Here is a 17,355-nt window from a genome sequence, read left to right on the forward strand (position 1 = left end):
CGTTTTATAGTGGGTGATTTTCCTCCCTCTATTTTTCTCTTCAAAGTGCTTTTCGTCTACCTGCCTAATTTCCCCTGTTCTTTTGAACGGGTTGGTTGTTTTTGTTTTAACTAGGGGTGCATTCTTGTAGCGTGTGTCTACTTCAAAGTCGATTCTATCGTTATTCAAATGATTGATCTTCCTAACTTTATTCAGTTGGGTGTTATAATCTGGTAGTCCGGCGTACAGGAAGATATCAGCTGGGGATCTTTTTGTAGTATTATGAACCGTTTTATGGTTATAAGTGTATAGAATTAACTCGAATTTTGTGAGCTTGTTTTCTATGTTATCCTCACTTGAAATGATTCTTAATTTTTCATTGATCGTTTTATGTAGTCGTTCTACATCAGAAACTCCGTTTTTACTGGTAGTGATTTCGATTTTCACATTTTCCGCATTCAACCATGCTTGCAATGCTGCGCACATAAAGGCTGAATCTTTGTCGGCTTTAATTCCCTGTGGCTTGCCCATTTCGTTAAAGACTTTTATGATGGCTCTCTTGGTTTCTAACCAGTCACGACTCTTAACTTCTATAAGGGTAGCGAATTTAGAATATACATCAATGCATGATAGGAATTGTTGATTGCCTACCAAATAGAAATCCATGACATACTTTTCTCTGATATTTTGTATTTCAGGGGTGATTTCGAAGGTTAAATTGGTGTTACGATGCTCTGTTTTAGCAACGTTGCACGTAGGACATTGATAATATTTTGGATTAACTTTTGATAATCGGGGTAGTAGAATTTTACTTTAAACCAATTAGTGGTCTTTTCGATACCTGGGTGAAGTAGCTCTTTATGATTCTTCAATATTTGTTCTTTGAATTCGGAGTAGTTCGGAATATTTATGAGTTTGGTACTGGATTTAATCAGTTTAGTGAAGTGATTTGGACTGATTATCTCCAGGAATGCCCTTTGGAACAGTGGGAAGTCCGCTTCGTTATGGAAATATAGTGCACTCTTTTTGGTACACACATATTCCTTTATTATATCTTTTGCTAATGACTCTGTCATTTCAGTATATGTGATTTTTATCAGTATCTTGTGGAAATAGTGGGATGTTTCTACCTTATCCTCATTACCTTTAATCAGTTCTATTTGCCTATTATAGTAATTGATTGGTCTCTCTGTAAGTGGAATATAATTTGTATTATCTTCTTGCGCGCTATGGGCCGTTGCACAATCACTATTAATGGTTTCCCCGAGTAGGTTTTCGTTAATCTTTACTCTTGATAGCGCATCGGCTACATGGTTCTCCTTTCCGGGTAAATATTTTATTTTGAAGTCAAATTCATTTAATTTGATCTTCCATCGTTGTAGCTTCATATTTGGTTCCTTGAGGTTTGGTGAGAAATGAGCCTCGTAGTTTTTACATGTATATGCGATTGACCTATTTACACGCTCATGATTGTAGTACACCGCCTAAGTAACTATTTTTACGCGCATAGCTGTGTTGTTGTTTACTCGGGTCCAGAACATAGCTGTAATGTTCTCACACGCATGGCCAGACCCGCAGCTGCACACGCACACAGCGATGCGTTCCGTTGTTTTGCATTGAAACCGTCGCGTCGAGTCTTATCGCGTGATCTTTCAATTCCCTTTTGCTCGACTTCTTTTCGCGGAGTTGATGCAGTAGAAACTTCGAGACGAAGCCGCCCGCACACATAGTTTGTACCGCCGCCGAATCGAACCCCCCGCTATTCTTGTAATATAATTGTACTATAACCACCAATATTAAATAATCAATAAATAATAAATAAGCTCAAGATATAACCGATTATACAGTCCACTAATTCATAACCATAACAAAAAATTGGTCCTTCGAGCCGGATCTCCGCGTTTGAGTTTATTTATACATATACATATTGAGTGATACCGTTACCCGCTGTTTGCCATGAAGGCCCTAGTGCATCGTCTAATTCAGCAACGTGGGGCCTGCAAATCCCAATTAACTCGCGTGGCTGCGGAGGCTCAAGAGTTTGTACAGTCATGTACTTCTGTGCAAACATTAGAGCACAAGTTGGACCGACTTGTTGCAACTTTCAACCGCTTTATGGAGCTGTCTGAAGAGCTGGTCCAATATAATGATGAAGAGGAATACGTGGATCCGGGTTTGGACATCCCCGAATATGAGAAAAGGTTCTTTAGTGCGCATAGTATCTTCACTGAAGCCATACGTGACCGGAGCAGTCACAAGACTGAGCACGACAACTCAAATCTACTGCTATCGACCACTGTGGAACGCTTATTTGAGGGACAAACTCAACTTCTGGAGAGGATTCGGGACTCATCGGGAACCACAGAGCTGCAGTTCGAGAAAATACGCATTCCGACGTTTTCGGGCAGATACGAGGATTGGTGTCAGTTTAGTGACTTGTTCTTAGGCTCAGTCGACAAGAAGAGTAGTCTGTCCAAGTGCCAAAAGTTTCATTATTTGAAATCCTATCTGGATGGTGAAGCGTTGTCTCTGATAAAACATATTCCCGTATCGGATGCCAATTACCAGGACGCATGGGAGAGGCTCGAAAATCGCTACAACAAGAAGTCACTGATTGCTCGTTCGTTCATTCAAAACTTTCTTTCGTTGCCAACCGCAAAGGGTTCAAACATCGCCGAGTTGCGTAAGATAGTCGACACCGCTGACGAAAGTATACGTGGTCTACATGCGCTGAGCTGCGACAGCCGCGATGTGTGGCTAATCCATATCTTGCTCTCAAAGTTAGACCCGGAATGCAAGGAAGCGTGGGCCACCTCCAGTGAATCGTGCAAGGAAAATGTGACCATAAATGACCTGTTCGGCTTTGTCTTCGCCCGTTGCGATGCACTTGAGTCTTGTCAAGATCCAAAGCTAATCCAGGATACACACACGGTGCTGAATAAACGTCGTGCAATTTCTCATCATGTGGACGTGCCAAATACGTCTGCTCGTGATTGTGTATATTGTCACGAGCAACACAGCCTTTATGCGTGCACTCAATTCAAGGCTCTGGATGTTGTGGACCGCCGCAAGTTCGCAAGGGATGGTCATTTGTGCTTCAATTGTCTAAGCCGATCTCATCAAGTCAAGGAGTGTAATTCCACAAACACGTGCCGTCTGTGTAAGCTGAGGCACCACACTCTTGTTCATCCAGAGGACATACGCTCTGTCACGGCTTCCGCTGATGTCAATAACTCCGCTGACTCACCCGTCCGCTCGTCCAGTTTCCCTGATGACGCTGATCCTGCCGTGGTCAGCCATCATACATTGGAGAGGAAATTCGTGGCCAAGAGTCAGGCCATATTGCCAACGATTTTGGCCACTATAGTCGACTCCTGGGGCAACGAGACCACCTGCAGGATACTGTTGGATACTGGTTCGACTATAACGATGGTCGCCGAATCATTTATTCAACGAATTGGTTTGCCGCGCACCCACGCTCGTATACCAGTGGTTGGTCTAGGCGCAAATCCTGCTGGGGTTACTAGAGGTCGCGCCACATTCACGCTGCTCTCCCGCACAAGCTCGGCCTCAGTGGTGGTAACAGGTCTGATTATGAACACTTTAACATCCTCGATTCCAGCCCAGAGGATCGAGTCTAACACACCGATGTGGAAAAGGATTCGTGATCTACCCTTAGCGGACCCTACATTTGGTAAACCAGGCGAAATCGACGTGATCTTAGGAGCTGATCAGCTTTGGAACCTGTACACTGGACAACGCAAAGAGTTTGGTTCTGAATATCCTATTGCACTTCATACTAATTTTGGTTGGGTCATTACAGGCAGCTACCATCTCAGTAGTGATGCTCACAACCACGCACTAGCACATCACGCGCACGAGGATCTGGACACTTTGGTTCGATCGTTCATGGACATGGAACGAGTTCAACCAAGTGACGCTACCATTGATGCTAGTGATCCCGCTGAGCAACACTTCGTTCATACGCACGCCCGCAGAAACGATGGCGTGTACATCGTCCAATACCCGTTCAAGGAATCTGCCCCTCCGATGGGGTCCACACTGCCACAAGCACTACGACGCTTTTCTTCTCTCGAGCGGAAATTTCGAAAATTTCCTGCGCTCAAACAACAGTATGTCGAGCTTATGGAGGATTATATACAACGAGGACACATGGAGGTGATTCCTTCTAGTACCGTAGAAAACGGTCCCGCCAATCACAATTACTTAGCACACCACGCAGTATTTAAACCAGATAGCACCACCACGAAATGCCGAGTTGTATTCGATGGCTCTGGGGAGGACTGCAATGGATCTTCACTTAATTCACGACTACACATCGGACCACCTATTCAAAGGGATTTACTTGGAGTATGTCTACGTTTCCGTCAGCATCGCTATGTGTTTTGTACGGACATTGAGAAAATGTTTAGAGGCATCCGGGTTTCAGAAGATCACACGCATTACCAACGGATTGTCTGGCGAAAGGAGGAGACTGCTACACTCGATCATTATCGATTGCTGACCGTGACGTATGGTTTAGCGTCTTCGCCGTTCTTGGCTGTTCGAGTCCTCAAGCAGATCGCGCAAGATCATGCCGATTTGTATCCGAAGGCTGCTGCTGTGCTTGTACGAGACGCGTACGTGGATGATATCCCTACTGGTTGCGATAGTATCGACGATCTCATTGCACTCAAAGATGAATTAATTTTGCTATTGAGCCAAGCTCAATTTAAACTTCGAAAATGGAGTTCAAACTGTTGGTCACTACTCAAATCGCTGCCACAGGACATTTGTGAGTATCCACTTGAAGCCCTAGAGGGAAAGAGCCCAACTCAATATGTCAAGGTTCTTGGAATACGCTGGGACCCGGCTGTGGACGAGCTTTCCTTCAAGTTGACCATTCCCGACGCCACAGGGGTTCTGACAAAACGGATTTTGCTGTCCGAGCTTGCCAAGATCTACGATCCACTGGGGTTGCTTGCCCCCACAACTGTATTTCTAAAGGTTCTCTTTCAAGATAGTTGGCTGAGCTCGGTCGACTGGAACGAACCACTACCCGCGCAGCTATGCGCACGGTGGCAACAGTTTGTAGCTGAAGTTCATTTACTGGAAAGCTGTCGCATACCCCGCTATCTATCCTCGCCACTTCAAGCAACGGAGCTGCATGGATTCGCCGATGCGTCATCTCATGCATACGCCGCTGTCATCTACAGTCGCGTGAGAGTCAATAATGACTACGCTGTAACACTGATCGCCGCAAAAACCCGGGTGGCACCCATCAAACCTATCTCCATCCCACGGCTCGAGTTGAATGCCGCCCATCTTCTGTCGAAATTGATGTCTCTGGTTAAGCAAACTCTAACTATTCCTATTTCAAGTACTTCGTGTTGGTCAGACTCCGAAATTGTACTACATTGGCTCTCATCACCCCCACGGACTTGGAACACTTATGTTTGTAATCGCACGGCTGAGATTCTAGAAGCTTGCCCACGTAGCTGCTGGCAACACATTCGCACTGAGGACAATCCCGCGGACTGTGCATCACGCGGACTTTTACCAAAGGATCTGGTAGAACATCAACTGTGGTGGAATGGACCACCGTGGCTTTCCCAATCACATCGCACTTGGCCACCTGTTAAGGCCAAGTTCGCACTGTCGACTGAGGACGCTGAGCGGATGGAAGTAAAGGTCAAGCCCCAAGTTAGTCTACACATTTCCAATGAAGGAAATGATCTTAACTGTATGATCAACAAAGCTTCCTCCTGGTCACATCTCTTGCGGACACTTAGCTATTGCTTTCGGTTCGTACATCGTCTTCGTTGCAAGGACCGCCTGTCATCATTTTTATCGTCATGGGAGCTTCAATATGCCCGCTCTAGGGTAATCAAACATGTCCAGATGGAGTTCTTCCAAGTGGAGTACAGACAGCTGAGCACTGGACAAGCCCTTTCTCAAAAGTCCAAGTTGATTCACTACACTCCATTTGTTGACGACCAAGGAATTCTGCGCGTAGGAGGACGCATTGGAAACTCGATGACAACCTATGACGCAAAACATCCCATACTTCTTCCAAAGGAATCACCAGTCGCTGTTTTAATAGCTAGACACCAGAACGTCACATCGTTACACGCTGGAGTCGAATTTATGTTTCACACGTTGAGACAGAAGTATTGGATCCTGGGAGCCCGTAACATAGTCCGCAAAATTGTATTCAACTGCAAGATATGCTTCCTCCAGCGCAAAGGAACGAGTACACAACTCATGGCTGATCTTCCCGCCTTTCGCGTTCAGCCCACCCGCTGCTTTCTACATTCTGGATTGGATTACGCTGGACCAGTTACCATCAAGACATCAGCAGGTCGGACACCGAAGCTTGGCAAAGCTTGGTTTGCCATCTTTGTTTGTCTGTCCACCAAAGCAATTCATATCGAGCTCGTCAGTGATTTGACGACTCCTGCATTTATCGCCGCTTTCAAACGTTTTTGGTCTCGACGTGGCCCTATATCCGACTTGTACTCGGACAATGGCACAACATTCCATGGAGCCAGAAAGGAACTAACGGAGATGCAACGGATAGCTGTATCTCAAAGTCAAGACGAGGAAATTGCTAATTTTCTGACGAGTCAGGACATCAACTGGCACTTCATTCCGCCATCTGCCCCGCACTTTGGAGGTCTTTGGGAAACAGGCGTACGATCTATCAAACTCCACCTTCGCCGAGTAATTGGTAGCAGTGCGTTAACCTTCGAGGAATATTCAACAATTTTAACTCAGATTGAAGGGTTACTCAACTCTCGCCCACTGTGCGCGCCCAGCGATCACAGCTTGGATCCCCTTACCCCCGCTCATTTTCTTACAGATCAACCTCACATGTCGGTGCCGGAGCCGTCCTTGTTAGACGTCAACATTAACAGACTGCAGCGTTGGAGACAACTGCAAGCCAAGGTTCAAGGATTCTGGAAACGTTGGAATCTGGAATACCTTACTTCCTTGCAACCTCGCACGAAATGGCAGCAGGAGTCCAACGACATAACCGTGGACACTCTTGTGGTACTGAAGGAGCCAAATCAACCGCCTAGCAAGTGGCTGCTTGGGCGAATCACCGAAGTTCATCCTGGCCAAGACGAGAGGGTTCGAGTGGTCACCGTCAAAACCGCCCGAGGAGTGTACAAGAGGCCTATTACCAAACTTGCTGTGCTTCCCTTGTTCTGAACAGTCGTTCAGGGGGGCCGGTATGGTGAGAAATGAGCCTCGTAGTTTTTACATGTATATTGCGATTGACCTATTTACACGCTCATGATTGTAGTACACCGCCTAAGTAACTATTTTTACGCGCATAGCTGTGTTGTTGTTTACTCGGGTCCAGAACATAGCTGTAATGTTCTCACACGCATGGCCAGACCCGCAGCTGCACACGCACACAGCGATGCGTTCCGTTGTTTTGCATTGAAACCGTCGCGTCGAGTCTTATCGCGTCATCTTTCAATTCCCTTTTGCTCGACTTCTTTTCGCGGAGTTGATGCAGTAGAAACTTCGAGACGAAGCCGCCCGCACACATAGTTTGTACCGCCGCAGAATCGAACCCCCCGCTATTCTTGTAATATAATTGTACTATAACCACCAATATTAAATAATCAATAAATAATAAATAAGCTCAAGATATAACCGATTATACAGTCCACTAATTCATAACCAAGGTTATTCAACCAAATCAAGGGTTTGTGATCACTCAATATCTCAAACGTTCTACCAAACAGGTATGATCTGAAATACTTAGTTGCCCAAACTATAGCTAGTAATTCCTTTTCTATTGCTGAATAATTGATTTCGTGTTCGTTTAAGGTTCTACTTGCATAGCAGATTGGTTTGTGGTCTTGCGACAACACTGCTTCTAATGCAATGTTACTTGCATCGGTTGTTACCGTGAACATTCTGTTGAAATCTGGGAATGCGAGGAGGGGTCTGAGGTGATAAGTACTTTCAATTTTTCGAAGGCCTCGACGTATTTTTCCTCTGTTGGGTCTATGACTGCTCGTTTCTTTAATTTGAGTGTCATAGGTTTCGCTATATTAGCGAAGTTGGGAATGAATTTCCTATAGAATCCACATAAACCTATGAATGATTTTATTTTTGTGGTTGTATTGGGTATTGGGAAGTTTATTATGGCAGATATTTTCTTTGGATTAGGAACTATGCCGTTAGTTGTTACTACATGGCCTAGGAATTCCGTTTCTTTCTTCAGGAATTCACACTTATCCATTTGTAGCTTTAAGTTGGCGTCTCTCAACTTTCCAAATACTCTCCTTAGTGACAACAGGTGTTCTTCCAATGAAGTGGAAAATATAATGATGTCGTCTAAGTATACGAGGCAATCTTTGAAGATTAACTCTTCTAGCAGATTGTTCATACATCTTTGGAAGGTAGCGGGGGCAGTGGTTAGCCCAAAGGGCATACGAGTGAACTCGTAATGACCATGCTTCGTGGAGAAAGCTGTTTTTGGGATTGAGCTAGGTTCCATAAGAATTTGATGGAATCCCTTAGCTAAATCGATTGTTGTGAAATATTGGCACCTACCTAGTTTATCTAGTATTTCGTCCATTCTGGGTGCAGGAAATTTATCCTTGATTGTCACCTCGTTTAGACTTCTATAATCTACTACCATACGATATTTCTGCTTTCCTGAAGCATCTATTTTCTTTGGTATCATAGCGATGGGTGCACAATAGGGAGAATTCGACTTACGAATGATTCCCTGTCTAATCATATCTTTGATTTGTTGAGTCACTTCTTGATCGTGTATTTGGGCATATTTATATGGTCGACGATATACAGGATCTTCGTGATGGGTTTTAATTTCGTGCTTTATAGTACTAGTGAAGGTCAAAATGTCACCTTCTTTATACTGCACGTCCTTAAATTCATAGAGAACTTTCTTTAGTTTCTCCTTTTCTTCGTCATTTAAATGTTCCAACCTTAGCTGGTTGCATTCCCTTAATTCATTCTCTAATGCGGAAGCGTAGTATTGCTCTCCTTCAGGAGATGGGTCAAGGCACTTAGGTGTAGTTATATCTTCCTTTGAAGATGGCTTAACACCTTTGTGTGCGGTCTTGCCGACGGCAATTGCTTCTCCACTTTGGATGATTGGGTATGACCTTTCTCCTAACGTTACCGTTTCATTTCGGTAATCGATGACGGCTTTGCTGGCCATCAAATATTCTCTGCCTAAGAGTATGTCATAATTTTCAGAAAAATTATGAATATAACATTTTTGTTTTGTCGGACAGTTTTTGGTTGCATTACGTGTAATGCTCTGAGTCAGACGGACGGGTCCATTGATGGTATGGACGGTGAGGTTGTCGCTATCGACTTTGGAATCTGTATAGTTTTCTTTTATTATATTTATTGACGATCCCGAGTCCGCGATACCTCTTAATTTTTTATTATTTACGATTATTTCTATATATGGTCTTCCTCGATTTCTTCCAAAGCACTCTGCTAAAAATTTACATCCATTTCATTTGTCCGCTTTGGCTTTCCCTATATCGTTTGACTGGCTGATTTGGTGCACTGCTACCTGCCTGAGTCTGATTGATTTGATAGTTTGTGGGATTCTGTACTCTGCCCTGGTTTAAGGAATTTCTAAATTCGTTAAATAATCCTTTATTATTTACGGCATTATTTCCTGAATTATTTCGATTCGATCCATGATTATTTCTGGAAGTACTTGGGTTTTGATTGTTATAATCGTTACTACTATAGCGAGGGTAATAAGTTCCAACATTCCTACGATTGTTATTTCCGTTTCTTGAGTGTTCGTGATTCTTGTTATCAGTTACGAAATTTTCGTAGATTCCTAACTCTTGAGCTGATTTTTCTAGATTAGCCATAGTAGAAATGTCTTTCTTTGCTAAAATGATGAACAGTTTATTGGGTAGAGCATCTTCTATGGTATGTCTGGTAGCATTTGCCAGAGCGTTTTTAAAGATTATCTTATTTTCTGGGCTAGTCTCCAGATTTAGTTTACTTACTATAACATTTGACTTAATTTCTAGTTCCTCTACGAACTTACGAATATTCCCATTGAATTTGGTGTCGTGTAATTGTTGTAGCAGCGTTTCGTATGGAGTGTGGTTGTTGAATTTGCTGATTAGGGCTGCTTTTAGATCGGTCCAGGTGTTGGTTTGAAGGCTTTGTGATAAAAGTTGTGCTCGTCCGCACAGTTGACCCTCAGTGGCTCCGTACATGATGCTTTGTTGCCGGATGTCTTCTGTTGGGTACAATTCGGAGATTTACTCAATCCTGCTTATGAACGAGCTTAGGCGTTCTTGGCATCCGTCGTATGGTGGAATTTGCCTGATTGACTTCAAGGCTTGGTTCGGTGTATTTCTGTTAGCGGCATGTTGATTTCTTTTTATTTATTTATTTTTTCTAATATTAATTGAGTTTCAATCGTGTGTAGATTCTTTGGTAGATCTCTTTAGTATTAGCGTTACTTTTTCTCTGATCACTGTAGGTTATTACGCACTGTAACTGTCACTACGCCAATTGATCGTCTTAAAAAAAGGATTCACTTTTAACTGAGATCCTACCGACTGCGCCAGTTAAATATGCGACACTTCAGTTTAAGTTTTAAAAAAGGTTTTATTCTTTCACTTAAACTTAGCGTACATTGGTTAGTTATTTCCCCGACGATGACTGAGGTCTGATGTCTTGAACGGAATTAACTTTGGTTGAATTCTCCGACGGTGTCGCGATTGACGATTGTCTTGAACAGAACTCAGTTGGCTTCTTAGATGTAGACTATTTATATTATGATGCTCGGTTTGGGATTCGGATTTGGATTCGTAGGCGTTGGCTTCGACTTCGGCTTCGGAGATGGAGTACGTGACTCGATCGATATGTGGGAAAGGCGGCTTTTGATGAAAGGCTTCCGCTGCGTATTAGCGGTGTTGCATTACTTGGGGGTGGCTGAGAATAGGGCCTCTGATTGGTCAGCTAGGATGGTGTGATTCTTGAGAATCGATTAGTAATTGATCTCTGAAGAGTGGCGTGATTCTGGTGCGGCTGGATTCTAGTGCGGCTGGATTCTAGTGCGGCATCTATTGTTTTATGTTCAACTTCCAGTTTAGGGTGTTTGTTTACATTGCCTGCAATCGGCTACGCGTGGTCCATTTCGAGCGTGAGATTGTTTATGAGGGTTCGAAGCTGAGGGTGTCGTATTGTTTATAGTATTGTGGGTGCAGGGTAATAGACATAGACAAAGGTATGCGGAGCATGGACTATAGATATGTCACTATATATATATATATATTTATTTATTCCCGAGTAAACACGTCCGCTTTAATCAATCGATTCTCAGTCAATAACTCCAGCCCAACTTCTGCAAGTTCAGCTAAGCGGTACCGAACCAAAAGCTCGAAGATCGGATGATATTTGGAAACTTTAACTGCATAATCGGATGATCTTAGGAACTTTAACTGCATAATCGGATGATCTTTCGCCCAATTGAGCGAAATTTTGGTCAAGCTTTTAATCTATGCTCTCCCTACGCTACGCTACTCTCTTGGGTCAAGGTAAACGTGACGTCTTTCGCTTAAATGCGTGCGCTGCGCGCCGACTCTCTTTAGAAAGCTTTTCGGAAAGCTTGCAGCTTACGATCCACTTTCGGAGTTACTATGTATCTGCACTTTTAAGCATTACCAAAAGAAAACTGTGCTTATCCGTGATGTTCCATACTCTTTCCCTAAATTCGGCCCCTACAGGTCTGAAGTGCACGCAAGTGCGAATTGATTTTGTCGCAGAGCGCGCGCAAGCCGATAGCCGAGCCCTTCTCCACCCCTTGCAGCCCAAAAATAGCCTTGACGTGTGCCTGAAAATGTAACAGTTTATTATCGAATCGCAACATTAGTAAATTCAACGCCTTGTCGTAATTATCCTCAGAAAGCTCCAAGGAACGAATCGTATCCAGCGCAGCACCATCTAGACATCCACGAAGATATTGGAATTTTTCGATGATTGGTATACGATGGTCTTTGTGCACCATTGTCGAGAACATCGAGTGGAATTCTGGCCAATCCATGTAGTTCCCACCGAATCGCGGAAGCTGCAACTCGGGCATTCGAGAACGGCCTATACTATCATAGGCGAACAGCGACGAATTTTCCTCGAGAGTATGCCGAGCCGTTGAATTGGCAGCATTAACCGTGCGAGCTGCCATCAACTCACGCGATAGCCTGGACCTGACCTTCACATACACATTCGAAAAGTCCAGTCGGGCATCATGGGCTAGCTGCAGAAAATCCAGGCTTTCAGGGCTCGTTTGAGCGGCATCGAAATCCGCATTCATTCGCTCGATCTGCTCTGAGCGAGCTTGGAGCTCTGTCTTATCCAACTCGGCAAGCTCTTCCTTGGTAAGAAATTGATCCATGGCCCTTAGCTAACACGCGATGGACTCGGCCTTGTGCTTGTAGAAATCTACATCACTCGGCATTGCTGCGTTCGCGACATTGGTAGGCTCAGGTGCTGCCATGTTGATGTTTTAAAATAGTCACTCAGCACGACCGAAAAAAACACCCTGTATACGTATAAACGTGGGAACCGAAAGCAAACGGATTACAGCTAATGCCTTTAGCTGTGCGGCTGTGCGAGCTGTCCGATTCCGCTTTGTACTCCGCTTGTGTGTATTAGTGAGTTCGCTGCACTGCCTACCGCACTGCACTGACCGAATTGTCGCGACAGAGAAATTAATAGCCAGCAATGCGTGTATGTAGGTGTATGTAAGTGTGTTTTAGCACCGAATTGTGCTTAACCGCCGAAAATTTGCTAGGGCTAACGAATGTCGATCGCGAATGATTATTAATTGACCCTGCAACTCAGAGATCACGTCGGGGTCACCAAATTTTATGTGGAGATAATGTTTTTTATCCCCAATCGGCCGACTAATTATTTCGAATTAAATAAAACTCGGCGCAGAAATAAAATTACGATATGTTCTTTAATGCGTGACATCCAAATTGCAAGTGTGGCTTGCCTGCCCTTTACATTGCGGCTCCGATCGCTAAGCGCAGCTTCGCTCGGCCGACGTCGGTAGGCAGACGCAAAGCGGAGATAGCGAAGAGCGAGCTGGCAGAGAGCGTTTAGCAGGGCAAGCAAGCGCAAAGCTTTAACAAACAAATGAGTGACATAGACATAAGTAACAAACAAAATAAGCGGCTGAGGGCCAAGAATTAGGTGCTATTTGGCAAGCAGCTAATCGGCTGGGTTCTGCTCCGAACATTCACCCCCCGTTGGAAGGCAAAGGCTTTCAACAGATCCATCCTGAAGGGGCAGAACCGCTATTTTTCCAACGGCCCTCTTGAAGATGCTTGCTTGGGCGCAGCTGGCGGCTACGCTGGGATGATCGTCGAACGCAGCAATCGGCGCTTCTTTACGAAGGCGGCTTGTCGTGATTACGTCTTGATCATCGGGAACCTCTGTAATTGTATAGAATGGCAGGAAATTTGGCAATGTAGAAATTGTTGAAGGTTGAATTTCATTTAGCGTGGATATGTAGGTTTTTAACATATGGAAAAGTTCGCGCTGCAGTTCCTGATTCTCCGATCGCAGTTTTTCCACTTGCACCTGGCACTCGAGCAGCTGCTTCCTGCATTGCTGCTCTAAGTTTTGGTACTCCAGCGTTGTGGGTCGAAAATCGTCAATAGAGATGCACGAGGAATTTTCAAAAGCGGCTAAAGCTGCACGCTTATTCTCCGACCTATCAATGCTTCCTGATACTATCCAACCAAGTTTTGTCTCCTGCAATGTTGGCAATTGGGCTGATAGTCGAATCTGTCCGACGCACATTAAATCGAAGAACAAACCAGAACCTATCAACAGATCGATACGTTGGGGCTTGGAGAAATTAGGATCAGCTAGTTTTAGATTATTCGGCATTGGCCAATCCTTTGCGTCTACGCCGAAATTAGGCTGCATTTCCGTAATTGAGTTGGTGACAATTGCAGCGAAGGAAGCTCGATAGCTTGCGTCCTGGGATTGTACAACTATATGTACAGACTTGCTCGAAGGTAGAATGGAATCTCCGATTCCAGAGATGTGAACATAAGACGAGCGATGATCCAACTGCAACTGATCAGCAAGTCTAGATGTTACAAAGTTTGCCTGTGATGCAGAATCCAAAATGGCACGACATGGGATAAGTGCTCCATAACGATCTGTTACATGGACGAGGGCAGTAGGTAGCAACACGTTCTGGCTAGACTGAGATTTCTGGATCGAGGGGGGAGGGCCAGAACACCCGCTTGCTAGAAGCACAGTCGCGGCCTCTTGCTGGATCGATTCCTCGGCCGGTGAAGAGGAAGATGAAGCACCAGTTCCCGATGGAATGTGGAGTAGCGTGTGATGTTTGGCCTGGCAATGCCTGCAAAGTCCTGACCTGCACCTCTGCAATTCATGGCCTTTGTTGAGGCAGTTCAAACACAAGCGGCTCTTCTTTGCTTCTTTGTATCGTTCAAACGCAGAGAGATTCAGGAATGCCTGACATCTAGATATGTAATGCTCGGAGGAATTGCAATGGTTACATATGGGGTTAGGATGGTCGTTACTGGAGGTGATAAGGGTGACAGGTTTGTCTTCTCCCACCTGTTGACTAGGACTTGTTGCCATGGCTGATCCCAAATTCTCCAGCATCCGACATCTCGCTTCCAAAAATGAGGCCATGCTTGACCACCGAGGCAATCCTGACGTCGGCAAGTTCTCTTCCCATTTCTCCTTTGTTTTGTGGTCCAGTTTCGTGCCTATGATGAAGATCAGCAACCCATCGGATATCTCCTGCGGGGTCGCCAAGGTCTGAAGTGCACGCAAGTGCAAATTGTTTTTGTCGCTGAGCGGCCGCAAGCCGATAGCCGAGCCCTTCTCCACCCCTTGCAGCCCGAAAATAGCCTTGACGTGTGCCTGAAAATGTAACAGTTTATTATCGAATCGCAACATTAGTAAATTCAACGCCTTGTCGTAATTCTCCTCAGAAAGTTCCAAGGAATGAATCGTATCCAGCGCAGCACCATCTAGACATCCACGAAGATATTGGAATTTTTCGATGATTGGTATACGATGGTCTTTGTGCACCATTGTCGAGAACATCGAGTGGAATTCTGGCCAATCCATGTAGTTCCCACCGAATCGCGGAAGCTGCAACTCGGGCATTCGAGAACGGCCTATGCTATTATAGGCGAACAACGACGAATTCCCCTCGAGAGTATGCCGAGCCGTTGAATTGGCAACATTTACCGTGCGAGCAGCCATCAACTCCCGCGACAGCCTGGACCTAACCTTGACATAAACATTTGAAAAGTCCAGCCGGGCATCATGGGCTAACTGCAGGAAATCCAGCCTTTCAAGGCTCGTTTGAGCGGCATCGAAATCCGCATTCATTCGCTCGATTTGCTCTAAGCGAGCTTGAAGTTCTGCCTCATCTAACTCGGCAAGCTCTTCCTTGGTGAGAAAGCGATCCATGGCCTTTAGTTGGCGCGCGATGGACTCGGCCTTGTGCTTGTAGATCTACATCATTTGGCATTGCTGCGTTCGCGACATTGGTAGGCTCAGGTGCTGCCATGTTGATGTTTTAAAATAGTCACTCAGCACGACCGAAAAAAACACCCTGTATACGTATAAACGTGGGAAAGAGCAAAGGGATTACAGCTGATGCGTTTAGCTGTGCGGCTGTGCGAGCTGTCCGATTCCGCTTTGTATTACTGCACTGCACTGACCGAATTGTCGCGACAGGGAAACGAATAGCCAGCAATGCGTGTATGTACGAATGTTTTAGCACCGAATTGTGCTTAAACGCCGAAAATTTGCTATGGCTATGGTCACCAACTTTTATGTAAAGATAATTTTTGCTATCCCCGATCGGCCGACTAATTATTTCGAATTAAACAAAGGTTAGGTTAGGTTCAGGCGGTAGCCTGGGGGAATGATGAAACCCTCCCAAGCTTACTTGGACCTGTAGAAGGTCCGTTGTGATGCCGCATGGGCGTGTGCCCCTCCCAATGCCTAAAAACCGTGGAGAACAGGCTGTTGCAAATTAAGGGCAGTCCCATCCGGAGGCTTGGATAAATCTGGACAAGGTCCCCGGTTTGATTTCGGACAGTTCCGAAATGTCAGTGAGGAAAGCGGCCCCGAGAATACGAAGACGACGATTTCCAAGGGCCAGGCAGTGGCAGAAGAAGTGGGGGACCGATTCCTCCTCTTCCTCGTCGCGACAACTCCTGCAGAAGTCGTTATGAGGGATTGACAGTCTAGAGGCTTGAGTGCCGATCTGCCAGTGTCCCGTAATGGCTCGAGTAACTGCAGAGCACTGTGTTTTGAGACTCGGCTCGGCTGAGCGCTTCTTCGATCGATATGGCCATATTAATCTTGAGATTTTACAGGAAACGGTTTGCTGCCATCTCCTATTGGCATTTTGCTCGAACAATTCGTGCGTGAGGAGTCTGCACGTAGCCAGAGGCATCGCTACCTGCTTCTTCTCCGATAGGAGAGGATTCGTAGTACCCTGCCTTGCTAGCTCGTCGGCGGCGTCGTTCCCCTCGATGTCCCTGTGGCCTGGGACCCATATAAGGAAAAGGTCTAACTGCTCTGCGATCTCGTGCAGAGACCTGCAGCAGTCATTTACAGTCGCTGAGTTCGACGATATTGAGCCTAAAGCTTTAATAGCTGCTTGGCTGTCCGAGAAAACGCACATGCGTGTCTAGAAGTAGTTTGGAGACGATGGAAATGGCCTCCTTGATGGCTACAACCTCCGCTTGGAACACACTGCAGTGGTCCGGGAGCCTGAAGCAATGACTGATGTTCAGCTCGCTGCAGTAGACTCCGCCTCCCACGCGGCCGTCTAACTTTGAGCCATCAGTGTAGAAGTGAACCGCATTAGCGGGTCCTGGTTCGCCCATATTCCAGTCCTCCCTAGGTGGGATTGATACCTGGAAAGGCGTTGAGAGGTGATCACTAGGGATACAATAATCTGTCCTTTCTGGTAATTGCGGGAGTCTCGTCAGGATTCCCGAGTGCCCAACCGCGGACGCTTTCCACAGTCTGGCCTCTCTCATTCTGAGTGCGGAAAGTGTTGCCACCTTCTTTCCCATGAGATCTATGGGGAGGAGGTCCAGCACAGTATCCAGGGCTTCCCCTGGAGTAGTGCGTAGCCCGCCAGTTATGCATAGCTCTGCCATGCGTTGAACTCTGCTGAGTTTATTGAGGCATGTCCTTTTGTCTAGGGCTGGCCACCATACCACCACTCCATAGAGCATGATCGGTCGTATGATGGCGGTGTAAAGCCACCGAACTATACAGGGGGTCATTCCCCATTTTAGTCCGATGGCTTTC

The 17,355-nt window shown here is 45.5% G+C and overlaps 1 protein-coding gene across 1 annotated transcript; it reads left to right on the forward strand.

The window, feature by feature from the left end:
• Positions 1 to 1,404: 1,404 nt before the first annotated feature.
• LOC117186566 lies at positions 1,405 to 7,654 on the forward strand. Its single transcript, XM_033387514.1, has 2 exons — positions 1,405 to 5,288; positions 5,361 to 7,654. The coding sequence occupies exons 1-2, from the start codon at positions 1,936 to 1,938 to the stop codon at positions 7,192 to 7,194; spliced, it is 5,187 nt and encodes a 1,728-aa protein (XP_033243405.1). The 5' UTR covers positions 1,405 to 1,935; the 3' UTR covers positions 7,195 to 7,654.
• The last annotated feature ends 9,701 nt before the right edge of the window (positions 7,655 to 17,355 follow it).

This window comes from Drosophila miranda, chromosome XR (assembly GCF_003369915.1).
Source record: "Drosophila miranda strain MSH22 chromosome XR, D.miranda_PacBio2.1, whole genome shotgun sequence".
NCBI lineage: Eukaryota > Metazoa > Arthropoda > Insecta > Diptera > Drosophilidae > Drosophila > Drosophila miranda.

Bases quoted from the DNA above. Each gene is read 5' to 3' on its own strand.
- LOC117186566 (XM_033387514.1), top strand. From the start codon at position 1,936: ATGAAGGCCCTAGTGCATCGTCTAATTCAGCAACGTGGGGCCTGCAAA. The intron at 5,289-5,360 runs GTTGAATGCCGC...TCCTATTTCAAG, and splicing joins ATCTCCATCCCACGGCTCGA to TACTTCGTGTTGGTCAGACT.